Genomic DNA, 14,753 nt, shown 5'->3' with positions numbered 1-14,753 from the left:
TCCCCCTCACCACTCCCTGCTTAAGCAGGGATTCCCCCTCCCCTCTCCCAGAGCATGGACTGTAGCCAGCGTGTGCTATTCCACCTAATGCAGAGACATGTCTGTGTAAGGCAGACAGGACAAAGGCAGACAGGACAGTGTCTGCTTAGGCCTTTTTGGAGCTAATCAACAGGTAGCTTGGTAATGTCCCTCCATTCCTTCCTTGGAAAAAGTGGTTTAAGAAGAGCTTGAACTAATGAGAGAGGCTTTTGTTTTCTTGATGGGCTGATAAACACTGAGTTAGGGGTGATAAACACTGTGTTATCAACTCCCTGCTGGACTGGTCAGGAGCAGTGGGGGAGGCATCCCTCCCTAATCAAAGCATCCTGCCAGGGCCTAGCCATGCTCCCCCTCAGCTCAGCACTGTGGAAGGGAAGGGACAGCTGCTTTAGTGCCCCCCGCCACTGCAGGACTAAATTTCTTCAATCCAGAGGGGATGTCTGTACGTTTACAAACCAGTTCAACCTAGCCAGGTTAGATTAACCTGCAAAGATTGAATCAATTCAGGCTTTTTGGATGTCTGTTCCTAGCCCATAAGATTTCTTTTGGTCCAATCCTCCAATTTTTCTAGAACTCTCTGAATCCTAGCCCTACCCTTCAGCATGTCTACTCTCCTACCCAGCTTGGTGTCATCCACAATTTAGGCAAAGTTAGTTGCTTCTCAAAGCCAATTCCAGTGAAATTAGGTAAATTAGGTGCCTGATCTGGTCAGTACAATGCATGTGCAGTAGCTTAAGTCTCAAAACATGGGGATCTTTTAAAACCAAAATGGAGGTGCCTAATGAAGCCAGTGATTTTCCAGTGAAAGAGCTGTGTCAAGTTGGATCTTTTCTGACTTAGGTTTCTAAACTCTACTTACATCTTGTTAGGGGACTGACCAGATTGATTAGGATCTGGCCCCAAATGACTGGTCCAAGATCACATAAGAGCTATGTGGCAAAGCTGGAAATGCAACATCTCACTGTACCTAGTTAATGCCCTCGTTTTAACCATTAGATAATGCTTCCTCTCCTACTATCAACATATCGGTCTGACAGCATTTGGGGCCAGATCATCTTCTGTCTGCAAATTACAAACACTTGTCAGAAGAGAAAAATTAAAGGAAATTTTGTTCCAAACAACAGCCAAATATTGGCACCCACAGGTACAGGTAGGCATCTACTGGGATTCTCACACAAAGAAGCTAATAGGAATTCAATGTCTAGATGTTTTTGAAAACCCACTAGATAGCTGTGTGCATTGTTAAGCACAGAAATACCTTTAAAAATCTAGACAGATGTCCTAATTCATGGTAGAGGGATTGGATGTTATCTTGTGTCCAGGCATACACCTTGAGATAGGGAGGAATAGCCAAAGATTTTAAGATATAATGTGCTTCTGTGTCAGTAAGAGCACCTTCTCAATCCTGGCATACTAGTGCTTTACTACTCCCCTCTCAAGGCCTGGAATTAATGTTAGAACTGTCAGTGCTAACCTCTCTGGAATTTCTTATGGAAATGGGGTTGATTTTCTGACAGATCATAGTAGAAAGTGGTTGACTGCCAGCTTCAGACTGCTACACCATACTGACATACCTTTCAATCCGCAGAGCCCCAAATGAATGGTGAGGTGAGGCTTTTGTGGAGCAGTGGGTTCTGGCTTATGCATGGTCAGATCTTCCAATTTTATATTAACACGGCAGGCTTGTGTGTTTAATGCCTTCAGCATCACATGGTGCAGCACCCTCTGCAGTTCACTGGAGTATATTTGAAATTTTAGGGCTAGGAAAAGGCTATCTGCTCCAAATCTGTTCCAAAAAGGCTGTACGCTTCAAATACCAATTGGGTATATACAGATAGGCTTGATTTTTCTTTTCTAGCCTAAATTTTTGTGTTCTAAGTCTTAATGTACAGCAGATTTTATAATAGAATTATGTGTTTCTTAGAGGGTATAATTTGTAATAGGAAGACTGATACATCCAAGGGGCCTGTATTTTCAAAGTACCTACTGATTTTGAGTGCCTCAATTTTGGCAGGCACTGTAGAGAAGAGATGTTAAGAGTGCCTGATTTTTTTAGAGGGCGTATTCTAAAAATCAATTCAAAATTGTTAGTCACTTTTGAAAATCCAGACCTTATCAGCTGTGATTGGGATCATAGGCAACCCTTATTTACCATTCCTCTTAGAAAGCTTTTTTCCAGTACTAATTGTTCACTCGGTATTAGTTCAGGGTGTTGATCTATATGGTTTTACTGCCCACAGTAGCCATATTAGTGACTCGCATTTTTAAGAGATGAACCTGAGGAAGTTAGTTATTGACAACCTTGCAATTTGCACAATAAAGTTTAACAGTTTACATCCACTCTAAAGCTTTATCAATGTTTTCAATGTATCACCTGCTCAGTTTATTGGTACTTATGCATACATTGATTCTTTCCCTCTCTTTTTTCCCCAAGCATGCAAACGTAAAGAACAAGAACCGAACAAAGAGAGGAACAATTCCCAGAAGAAATCTCGCCTAGTTTTCACCGATCTCCAACGCAGAACACTTTTTGCCATCTTCAAGGAGAACAAACGTCCATCCAAAGAAATGCAGATCACCATTTCCCAACAGCTGGGCTTGGAACTTACCACTGTCAGTAACTTCTTCATGAATGCTAGGAGGCGCAGTCTTGAGAAATGGCAGGACGATTTGAGTACAGGGGGATCCTCTTCAACCTCCAGCACTTGTACCAAAGCATGACTGAAGAAAGGAATCTAAATTGGGCACAACTCAACTATAAAAAAAAAAAGAAAAGAAAAAGAAAAAAAGGAAAAAAAGATGAAAGAATGGATTCTTGGTGGGGCCCTTCACTGGTGATTGGAAAGCACAATTCTCTCGGAAAGTAATTCTAGCCTAGCTGTAAACATAGGACACTTTTTATGACTATTTAGTCAGTTTTGGAAGGCTAAAGTCACAAATTAATCTCTTTCAATATAATATTACACTCAAGACAGACTAAGCAGGTCTGAAACGTAAGTGGGTCACTCATGACACAGATTTCTCCTTGAAAACTGAAACAGACTTAAAATATGAAAAAGCAACAAAATACTGCAGATCACACGTGGAGTTGGTTGCTACATGGGAGAAATGCAAACATGTCTGACCTCATCTTTTTCAGAATGCTTAGCTTCACCACATCACACTATACCAAAGTTCACAGTCATAATACAACAATATGAGAAGGGAGCACAAATTTTAAGACAGAGAAATTTAAAAATCCAAGAACCTGTTTTTTAAACTCAGGCACGATTTTATTAAGCATTTTACGGGGGAAGGGAGGGAGAGGGGCAGGGCGAATGATCCAGTTTAAGTTTTGGGTTTTTCTAAAATTTATCAGTAAAAACTCGCTTGATCTTGGATTAGTAATAATCAGTTCACTTGAGCTCAAAGTATCAAGCACAAAGACAATAGATATAGAAAATGGGATGGTTCTGGATTCATTACATCTGTTCTTTCAAGACGCTCTAATTTGTGAAGTCGTTAGTGAAGAGTATGTGACCACACAAGCCTCAAGCACACTTTGCAGTTTGTCACAAATTCTGTGTTTGTACATAATGCAGATGCACACTCAGGAGGTCAATTTAACTGCTACAGTACATGGAACAAACACAAAATTTTGTAAGATCTAGATTTTTTAAGGTTGTTAATATGCCCTTTTTAGTTATGCTTCTTGTTTCTCGTTTTTTGTGTCATTTTCACTGAAGAATACTTCAAGACTTTTGTTGTTTCATCAGTTCTGGATTAGAGTTCTGTGGTACTTTCTTGCAGAACAAATAGCAACCTCTTTAAGGATATCATTGACCATTTTAGATATGCTGCATATGACTTAAATATGACATCTAAATCCATCACATTGTTAAATCCTCTCCAACCACTTCATCTAACCTGATAAAAACACAGCACACCAAAGATAGAATACTGCAAACCAAAGACTATTAAACTTGCCATTATCTTCCATCATCATCATCATCATCACCACCACCAGATTGTGGTTATTTTAGAAATCAGAGTCTTGCATACACCAAACAAAGCATAAATCTCTTGTTTTGATTTTGCTATATAATTGAGCAGAAAGTGAATGCTGAAAAAACAAGCAAAGTTGTGAGTGGAGTAGCAGAGCTAACACAGCCACACTAGCTGCAGTTACCGTAGTCTTCAATACCATAAGCAATCCTTATCACTGAACTTGCCATGGTCACTCGATGTGCATATTTACCAGTGAATGGCCCCTTTTGGAACACCAGTTGAGTGTTCAAAAGCAAGCCAAACGCTGTAATGATTCTTTAAAGACACTTGAGACTTTTTTATGTACTACTTAATCGAAACCAAAGAAACTTTTTCTGCACCTACTTCTTCTGCAACAAACTGTTCCATTTAAAAATAATAAAATAAAATTAAAAAAAAAAAAAAACCAAGGAAGCACGTCAGGAAACAAACAAATAACACACTGTGTTTTGACAGACATCTTGGACATTTTAGGAAGCAGATTTCAAAGAAAGGGTTGACAAGAATGAAAACAAAGTAAAGCCAATGTGATTGCTGCTTCATTTGACAACTCAGTTATCTTAAAGTTGAAGATTGTCTTTAATTTGTGCCTATGCAGTTTTTTCAAAAGAACAAGGAACAGAGCAACCGAAACCTCAACAGCTACAATACCAAAGATGAGGCTTTCTCACAACTTTTGTTTCAGTTCATTATCTCCTCTTGCACGGCTAAAATGCTTATAGCACCATTGATCTGTATAAAGGTAATCAGTTCTGTTTCTTTCAGCAACAAAAAGAGTGGTTTTATTTATTTTGAGTTTTTTCTGTTTCTAACCCCACATGGAACCCTTTGAAGGTTTCCATGGACTCCAAGTATAAGATGATGGGATACTAAACTAATCTGTCTTCTGTATCCAGATGAGTATGTTATAATGTTATTTCTTTTAACAGGTAGAATTGGTCTTTTATATGTGCAAAGATTTAAATACCGTCTCATATAGGAAAAAAGGGTTTACTGACATGATCCTCTTCTCTTTCCCCTTGTATGAATCTTGAAATATACAAACTGATATATTTCATTGTACGTAATTCTTATCACTAGAGATGAGCCTGAATCACAAAGGTCAGATACAGAATTGGGACAAAAAATATGAGCTTCCAATGATCATGGTTCTTTGGGTTATTTTTCTGGATCTAATAGTTATTAGACCAAATTCTGAAGTTCAGATCCTGGTACAGATCTCAGCTTTCTCAGTGTTTTGTAGCAGTCTGAAAAAGGATGTATCTAGTTTTTCATTTCAGCTCCATCTCTACTCAAACTTAGGGCTGCTTTTCAGATAACATGCAAAAGTAATACCACCAGGTAATACTTCTTACATAGTTTAAGGAAAAAAAGAAAAACAGAAAATCTCCCTATGTGAAAGGATAGTTAAGAAACTTTTCTAAAAAAATAAACTCAAGGTTGTTACCCAGGAACACTGGGATCAGCAGTCAAATTGACAGAAAAATATTCTTAACAAGTTTGCCAGAGGGAAGATCATACCTGAGTCTACAAAGAACAAGAGACAGAGACAGAGCTGAACTGCAAAACTCACGTATCAACTACATGTTCCCAAAGTATCAAGGTGTTTGGGTTTAAAGATTTGCGTTGGCTTGAGTAGAAAAAGGGTCCAGCTCTGAAGTTTTGATTCAGACTTCATCTCCAAAGTTTGACCTAAGGTGTATTTAGATCTGGGAAGGTTGGTTCAGGCCTATCTCTAAGCATATGTTCAAGTATCATATTGACCAAAGTGGTAATTTTGCATCTTTATGGTGTTATTCTACATTTTATGGTAGTATCATACAAAGCTGTTTCTCAGAATTGTTTTCTTAGATTCTGTTCCATAACACTACTGTTTTATAAAGGGGACAAACAGTATTTTTGTTAATCTATAGTCCATAATTTCTTGTCCCAAGTTTACTGGTTTTTTTCTATGATAGCAAACAAAAAAAATAAGATCTCAGGCATTATTTATGTAGTGTGGTCAAAATGAGGTGGCTATGCTAGATAAGTTTTTCATATAGATGGGTATTTATTCATTAAACACACTGACATGTGGATGGGTTCTGTCCTTTGCATGCCATTTCCCTAAAATCAAAGAGAATGTGCCATATTTTCCTCATATTTATACTGGAAAATTGGAGTGATTCTTGATGTTTTAAAGAGTAGATGAGAAGTAATGAATAAGTAAAATTTTACAACTCCGAGACTGTTTTACACCATGTGCTGTGAAACCCAGTGGATTTTCTAAAATCTCTTGGCAGGCAAAGTAAAATCTCTTATCACTTCACTTTCATAGTCTGAGGCAGCCACTAGTAGCCTTAGGTTGATTGATAGTATCACAGTCTGTAAGTCTCTACATGACATGACTAGGGGAATTGGGGACTGGCCATTGGATTGCTTCAAACCAAAGTAACAAAAAGGTGTTAAAATTTTTACCAGTAAATTTATAAGTGTTGTTCTCCTCATCTCACCAATAAAAATGCAGAAAATGGCCAATCCTCAGTAGAGAGACAGTATGAAGTATGGGCTAGAAATCAATTCCTAAGCTTCCTCCCTTCTCAGAGCCCCAGTTTGGTGAAAACAGTCAGCTAAAAAAATTTAAAAAACATGTTTTTAATTCAAGAATCAAGGTAAATCTTTTTTTTTCCCATTTGATTCTAGGCCTGTAGGTGTAGGTAGGGTAGTTAACTATGAACGATGAAAAATAAATCCTTTAACTCAAAAGGAGTATTTTAAAATTGCTTCAAATGTTTGGATTTTCTTGGTACACAAAACAAGGGCTTTAATTACAGCCTTTACATTTAAAATACTAATCAACCTTCACACACTTAAGACAATATGATATCCCAGATAATCCTGTTATAGTAAGGTTCCCAACCCTGCATCCTTTTACTAAGGCAAAACTTCATTTATCACTTCCTGATTCTCTAATGTCCACGTCATGCCATGTGATACACCCATTTGCCAAAAATGAATTTAATATGATCACGTGAAAATACTGCTGCATTTTTTTGACCCCTGCTTCATTCATCACCCCATGTTAAGTCTTCCATTTCACTGTCAGTAGTAGCAGGCTTTTTATGTAGCATCTCTCTCAGAAAAAGAGTGTTAGCAGCATGTACTGCGCGTAAACTTATATGTGTATTTGTATGTACACATATAGACAGTATATGGTATATTCTGTTCATTCTAAAAAACCCCAAATGGATTACTTTTATATACCATATGTTTATAAATCTATACAGCTGTATACTGCAATTTGTATCTTTTTTATTTATTCTCATACCAGAAATCTAATATGTAAAAATAGTATCCCAGCATCTTGTTTACCATATACTTGGAGTCACTATCATGGGCACATCCAAGATGAATTCAACTTTCAAGAAACCTTGGATATTGTTTAATCATCTGTGAAGGAACAAAGAATGTGCTTGATTACTTCGGTTGAATAGCTTTATTCTAGATCTCTCTTAACTAAAGCTAAATCCAAAGACCTGAGAAGGACTAAACCAGCAAAGCAAAGCTCAAGCTTACTTAAGGGGATAGAGGTTTCCTCTTCCAAAAGGAGACACAGTAATGACATAGCTTTTGAAAGGTTGTGCTAGCTATGGGGGGAAAAAAACCCAGATGTTTTTCCTTGCTTGTCACAATACCTAAGTATTTTTAAGAAGTGGGGTAACTTTATAGATTGTACTTGGCCTACTTTATATTTATTAAGGGTAATTTTTAGTGTTTAAATTTTTTGAAAACACAAATCTTTGAATGGTTTTATTTTTTCCTGACAATTTTGGGTTATGACCCAATATATTAAACTATTAATGAAGTAATTTATTTAATATAGTCTCAGAGCCATCCTGAAGTCTTTATGCAGTCCAAACCCCATTTAGTTTCGTATAATTTTTAAAGTGTGGTGGGAGTTTTGCCTGGCTACAGATCTCAGGATCAGGCTCAAATGGTAGTCATTTGTAACTTAATTTATTTAATTCAATCATTCCTGATTTACTTTATCATTTGGGTTAATTTTACTTATTTATCAATTTTAGAATTGTAGCACATTGTAGATGCAAAGCATACATTAGTACGTATACTTTAAAATTCATATTGCTTCATAAAGGAGCCGCGTTCTGTTACAGATGGGGAAAATAACAGGTTACATAAACAAGTTATAAAATTTTATTTCCTCTTTTAATTGATTTAATGGTTTAAATATCAACAATTAAATTATTTAAGTTAATTCACCTTCCTATCTCAGTAGAAAGTGGGACATATAATTATTATGGCACATAAAGCCTTCATAATGTAACTTATTTATTTAACTTATTTAGCATCTACTGAAGATGCCTTTGTATAGTTTTTGTTTTTTATTTAGAATAACTTAAAGCACTACAGTTGATTTTCTGTCAGAGCAACAGAGCGAATTTTGTGGACAAGCAATGAATATTCAGCCTAAAACTGTGCATTCAGAAACAATAGGGGAAAAAAAGACACTGAAATACTTTGCCTGAACTTTGTGGCTTCTTAAAATTTAAGCTGGGGGAAAAGAAATACAATGACAAGCAAAAAGAGAGAAACCCTTAAACTAGCTGCTTCCAAGAATGAACTCTGTGTGTGTAAAAAAAAGAAAAAAAAGAGGAAAAAAAGAAAAAAGGAAAAAAAAAAAGAAAAAAAACCTTTCTATTTCTAGTGAGAACCAAAGAGGCTACCTCACTGACTTTTTCCATTTGTAATTTTAATCGTGTTGATGATACCAAAGATACCAAAGATTTCTTTCTCTGTGCGGTCTGCATTTTGCTTGTGCTCTTTATAGTTTTAACTTTTTTCTTCTACATACAGTAATGTACAGCTGCAACTCAGATACCCCAAAGAAATAACTGTAGTGGGGGCTGCCAGTTCTAAGGAAGACATTTTCTGTGTTTATCGTATCCCTTTCTGCCCGTCAAAAATGTCTGAAGCAAAGCCAGGCGAGTTTAGAGACTTATGGAACTGTTTTACTTTCCCTACTAACCAAGTTGTGTAACTTGGGGCAAATGTGTTGAATCTCAGTTGAAATCTGATTTTTGGTCTTCAGCTGTTACATTGAAGATATCTCTAAAATCTTGTCAAGCGCAGAACTCCCACTGAAGTATTTTGGGTTTTTGTACAAGAATCAATGGCAGAATAAGAACCAATGTCTCCATCTCTTTTCCTGTGTACAGTGCTTGCAAGACACAGTCCAGTCCATAACTATTCCTCCATGGACTACAGGGAGGCTACTTACATATACTCACACAGAATGGGTACACAGACTGGTTACAAAATCTGATTTAAATAATGAGGGTGGGATTGTAGCCACTCATATGGAACGCATGAGAGAAGAGGAGAGCCCAAGGAGCTAGAAATATCAGCCCGGTTCATGGCCACAAATCAGCCCTTCCTAGACCTTAACGGGTGGAGGCTACAAGAGAGAGAGGGACCGTGGAAAAAACCCTGGTCATACCCAGTTCCCTCTCCCTTTCAGCATCCACTCTCTGCCACTGTGTGACACATGATACTGGGCAAGATGGACCAGTAAATGGTAATCCTTATGTTCTAGCCCCTCTATAAGTATTAGCTCCGTGAAAAGAGGATGGTGAAGGGGACTGTGGACCAATAACACTGCACCCTTCTTCCCTTCCTATGTCAGTAGGAGCAGTCATGTGTATAGGGAAAACTTATCGGATCGTTTCCAGGGATGGCATAGCTGCCAAGTCTGTTGGAGGTCCAAAGGGCAAAGAACAGCTCCTGTTAAAGATTCTGCTTACAGCATGTCTGCATCTTCTCTGGTGCACCTGAGACTGCAATAGATACAGTCTGCCCTGGGCCATTTGGTGATATTCTTCATTTTGATTTATTGAGCTGTAGACTAGTAATATTTAGGTACAGACAGAGATAAAAAGTCAATGCAATGATTAGCTTAGAAATAACAGCCTATAGCTGCAGCTAGATATGCTTGAGAAGCATAACACTATTTTTAGTAGATTGCTGAAAAGTTTGGAAGGAATTTCTGCCTATTCAAAACTTTGCACAAGTATTGTGGGAATTTTTTTTTTATTATACTTTCTCTATAACATCAGGTACTGAACACTGCTAAAAGCAGAACCCCAAATAGATCAGGTTCTGACCCAGGTGAATCCTATAGACCAGAATCTGATCACAGATGGGTCAATACAGAGAGAGCAAAGGAATTCATAGAATTATTCTGGCTTTCCACCGGTGAAGCTAAGATCCAGAACGAGCCTGAGCTCCTAATTAATATATTAGCTGTATGAAAAAACAAGACTGCTCGCTTGTGTTTATCTTTTTATAATTACATTTTTCACATCGTCATCAATTAATTCTTTTTCTCAAGTTAGCAATGAAGTGAAGATGCATTAAGCTCCATTAGTATCATGTTCCTAAGTGATTCCTTTGAAGTTGGTTGCCTCTTTTTTGTCATCAGGGAATAAAAGATGACCTTTTCCACTTACTTCTTTTAGCCTGTTGTGCAATTGAATCATTGCTTTTAATGTGGAGAAATATTTTACAGCTTTATTTCTAGTAAGTGTGGATAGAAACAAGAGAAAGTACTTGGTTTTTTTTTTTACATAGAGCATGGTGAATTTGTAGAACTTTTTGTCACAAGAGGTTGTAGAGGCAGCTAGCATAACTGGGTTCAAAAAGGGATTAGACAGATTCATGGAGGATTGGGGTATTGGGAGTTCTTTAATAGAGTAATCAGGGATGTATCCCCTGACATTCCTAAATGAATGCTAGTTTATGCCAGAAAGTGTAAATATGGGGATGGATCACTCTAGACACGTCCCAGACATACACTCACCCTTTAAAGCATCTACTATTTGCCACTGGAGACAGGATACTGGGCTACATGGACCACTGGTCTGACCCATAGTCAGCATTTCTGATAGTTTTATAAAGCGCCAAATTCTGCATTAATTTCAACCCTGTACAATTCCATCGACTTCAGTGGGAGTTTTGCCTAAGTAAAGGAGGCAATATTATGCCCATTACAAGTAGATTCAAAGAGAAGTGCAGTCACTTTTTTGTTCACCAAGGTCTGTAGAGTCCATGCTCCCACTAAAACAGAAGGAAAACTCCTTGCATTGACTTCAATAGTATAAGGGTCCAACCCTGCAGAGATACAAGAGCCTGGATTCTGCAGTGAGGATCAGAGCAGGCAGACCCTCATACACACGCAGAATATCATGGACTAGGATCCTGCACAGACAGACAGGGCCGCTCACGCCGGTCCCATTGCAGAACGAAGGCAGCGAGACTGCTGCACTCGCACAGTGCAGTGACCATTGAGCTTTTCAGCAAGCTGTTTTGCCTCTGCAGAGCACTGGTGATTCGCATAGGCAAACTATTTTTGTCACTAATTCAACACAAAAGCTCTGTTTTGATATAACCTTTGCCTTTTTGTTCAAAATAAATCTTTTCTCTCTTGGAAAAGATAGAGACTTGACAAGTGTGCTTTCTCTCTCTCTCTCTCTCTCTCTGCCCCTCTCTCTCCCTATATATATATATATTCCTTTAACAAGAAGCTATAATAATTCTCAGGATGCCTTCTAGGTGTGGAGGAAACAATATATACCTTGTGCTAAGTAAAACTTTCCATGCCATGCCTCCCTTTTTTTACTTCCCAGTGTACACTTACAAGTGGCAACAACTTGAACACAGAAAATATTCAGAATTGGCAGGATCCTCTACAGGAATTGCATCTCTTACTAAACTCATGCTTCACTTGCAAAGTGTGACATTACCACGGGACGAGTGCCTTGCTTGAACCAAAGCAACGATTTTGCCAGTCTAGACCTCTCTGTGCTTTTTTTATTCTTCCTGTGAATACCTCAGCTTCAACTGAGCCGCCATAGTGTAGCTGGTGGGCTTATTGTACTGTGGTGCTTTGCAATGCAACCCTGCAAAGAACAAGATTTCTAATAATACCAAAGGTTCCTCCCCTCTTTCTTCTTCCTCCTCCTCCTCTTCTATTTCTTCATGGTTCCAAAGCTTTAATATAAAACTGGGCATGTTGGCAACGCAGACCGCACAATTCCTTATCGAATTTTCTCAGATATACCTCATAGAAAATAGTGTTTAGAGTAATGTTATTATAGCGTATGTAATAAATTATTCACTGTTTCTTTTTGGTAACTGTGATTTTAAGAAAAAAAGAAGCTTTATACGTTTTAGGTTGTGCTTTTGTAATAGACAAAAAGGTGCGCTTAAAAATGTATGTCAGTCTTTTTTCCCTTTTGGATTTTTGTTTATTCTGGATTGGGAAAAGTTGCAGAATGAGCCCAAAGTTTACAGTTTCATATTTTGCTGAAGAAACAATCTGTGTTAATTTGCTCTGTTGAAAAAAAAATGATTATTTTCTACATTTGTGCTACTTGGTCTGAACAACTAATTGTTCTGTGTTACGGTGTAGTATTATAATTAGCAACTGCCAAATCAGTGCTATCATTTTATGCATGAGGTAAAAAAAAAACCCCAAAAAACAAAAAACAAACAAAAAAAAAACCCTTAGCAATGTGATGCATTGTGTTTCTTAATGGCAACTTTTTTTTTTAATTTGGAAATAGATCTAACTCTTTGGTTTTATAGTATTTATTTATGCATGGGAGCCTGTTATCTGTTAGCAGTTGTGGAGCTATTGTGTGTACATTATATCTGTGAAAACATGCACAGTTTTGCCTCGGACATTTGAAATACAGGTTTATATGGGAAGATGCATCGCCTTTTAAATCTAGTCTGATCAGTTTATGCTTTAAAAATCAACCAAAGCAAATTGGATTGCAGGTACAAAATAGTAAATTTTATTAAAATCAAGTTTTGACCAATTGGCAGTTCCCTATGGCCCTGAATATTTCAATTATGAGCTGGTCACTTGAAAGTACATGACATACTCACAACTGAGTCAACTGTGCATCTTTTCCAAAGAAAAGGAGTTACTTTGGCTTTATGGCAGAGACCTCAGATATAGCATGTAATACCCTCAAATAGAGATGTAGATGTAATGATGGAGCTTCATAAGGATTCCATGCCTCTTCTGTGGATCTTGCTGGAAATAATCATTTGATTCATTTTGTGCTTGGTTACTTCTGTATTTTGTAATGAGGTCAGCACTCACCATGAACAAAAAGACTTCAGTATTAGCAGATCAATTACAACCATGTTGCCTGTCATGACCGAAAACAATGCAGACTGTTTCAGCGATTCAGTCTCAAAAACACAGCTAGCCTCCCCTTCCATCTGTCTTGCCTATGCAACTCTATCTCAGTTCTCTCAACTCTGAAGTGCATACATTACACTGGTTGCATCTGAATCTGATTTTAAAAAATTCAAAAGCGCTATCTTTTTCAGTCACCGTATGATTCTGACCTCCCCCATTGTCTTCAGATCAGGGCTAGTATTTACCAACATACTGTGTACACTGAATTTAAAACCACCTCTATCTCCTAAGCTATTCTGGCCTTAGAAAACCCACAAAAATTAATTTGATAGTAGAATCATTTGGGATTTATCAATTTATTGTCTTTTACATTTGGTCCACTTGCAAATTTTCACAGAAACCTGTCTTAGTGACCATGCTAAACATAAAGCCAAAACAACTGCTATACATCCTTTACTTTGCATAGGAGAGTGCAACTAAGGAAACTGGTGGTACAAAAAAGTGGCAGTCTTCTATACAAGACATCTCAAGTTAACATCAGTAGTGTTTATATTGTCTGTCATTAAGAATATATTGGAGATGTGCTTTCATTAGTGCAAAGAAACATATTTTTATTTGGCCTTATAAAGTAGATTGTGATAATGAAAGCTTTGTAATATAGTCTGTTTATTTTTTTTCATATTTATTTGCCAAAGATGGTAATGGATACAAGGATTTTAAATAGGTTTTTGTAAGACAGTTAATGATTGTAATAGTATTTAATCTTCCAAAAAGCTTTATATGTTCTTCCGCAATAAGCAGAATCAATATTTGTTTCAGTAAATTCAACTCATGCTAACAGATCCACAACTATTCCTAGTGAATGCAGTTGCTGTAATATCTAGACATTAAGTTCAAATCCATTTTTCAGTCCAAAGGAAACAAGGGGTATGTGAGACAATGACAATGTCTACTACTGTTAATAACAAACAGTAGATGGTCCAGCTCGCTAAGATTTGCCAAGGTACTTGTATTATGAAATTTAAGGTATATTTTATTATGCCATTTTATGTCATTTTTTAACTTTGTGGAAGGTGATATGTTGAATCGCGTGTAAGCTGAGTTTTCCAGACAAATAAAGTAGCTAATGAGTGAATGTTATTTTATTATTAAATGGTTTTTACTGAATGATTTGTGCCAATAGATGTCCTTTATCTTACTAACCAGTATTGTATAATTTTCAAAATTTCATTTATAGCTATTGATGTAAAACCCACACACACGTATGATTTGCCAAAGTTCAATAAAAGAGGAAAACCCAACAGTTTTGCTTCCTTGTGCAATGAAAAGGTCCTACATTGGCAGGTGCCTTTTATACTTAGAAACCCACGTACTGTCTGATCCTGCACTGCTGAAGTAAAAGGGAGCCTGGCTGTTGAGGTCATGAGCCCATCATGTGGCCCTTAAATACCACATTCTGTAGAGTCTCTAAAGCAGA

At 37.3% G+C, this 14,753-nt stretch overlaps 1 protein-coding gene across 1 annotated transcript in view; it reads left to right on the top strand.

The window, feature by feature from the left end:
- The window catches only part of ONECUT2 (one cut homeobox 2), a 63,536-nt gene extending 60,212 nt beyond the window's left edge, over nt 1-3,324 (top strand). Inside the window, exon 4 of the mRNA XM_019518303.1 lies at nt 2,474-3,324. Within this exon, the coding sequence (XP_019373848.1) occupies nt 2,474-2,760 (287 nt within the window). The 3' untranslated portion in view covers nt 2,761-3,324. The remainder of the gene's footprint in view (nt 1-2,473) is intronic.
- The last annotated feature ends 11,429 nt before the right edge of the window (nt 3,325-14,753 follow it).

The sequence above is a fragment of the Gavialis gangeticus genome, unplaced genomic scaffold, assembly GCF_001723915.1.
Source record: "Gavialis gangeticus isolate Ggan-Ray unplaced genomic scaffold, GavGan_comp1, whole genome shotgun sequence".
Taxonomy (NCBI): Eukaryota; Metazoa; Chordata; order Crocodylia; family Gavialidae; genus Gavialis; species Gavialis gangeticus.
This window is presented reverse-complemented; position numbering and strand designations above follow the sequence as displayed.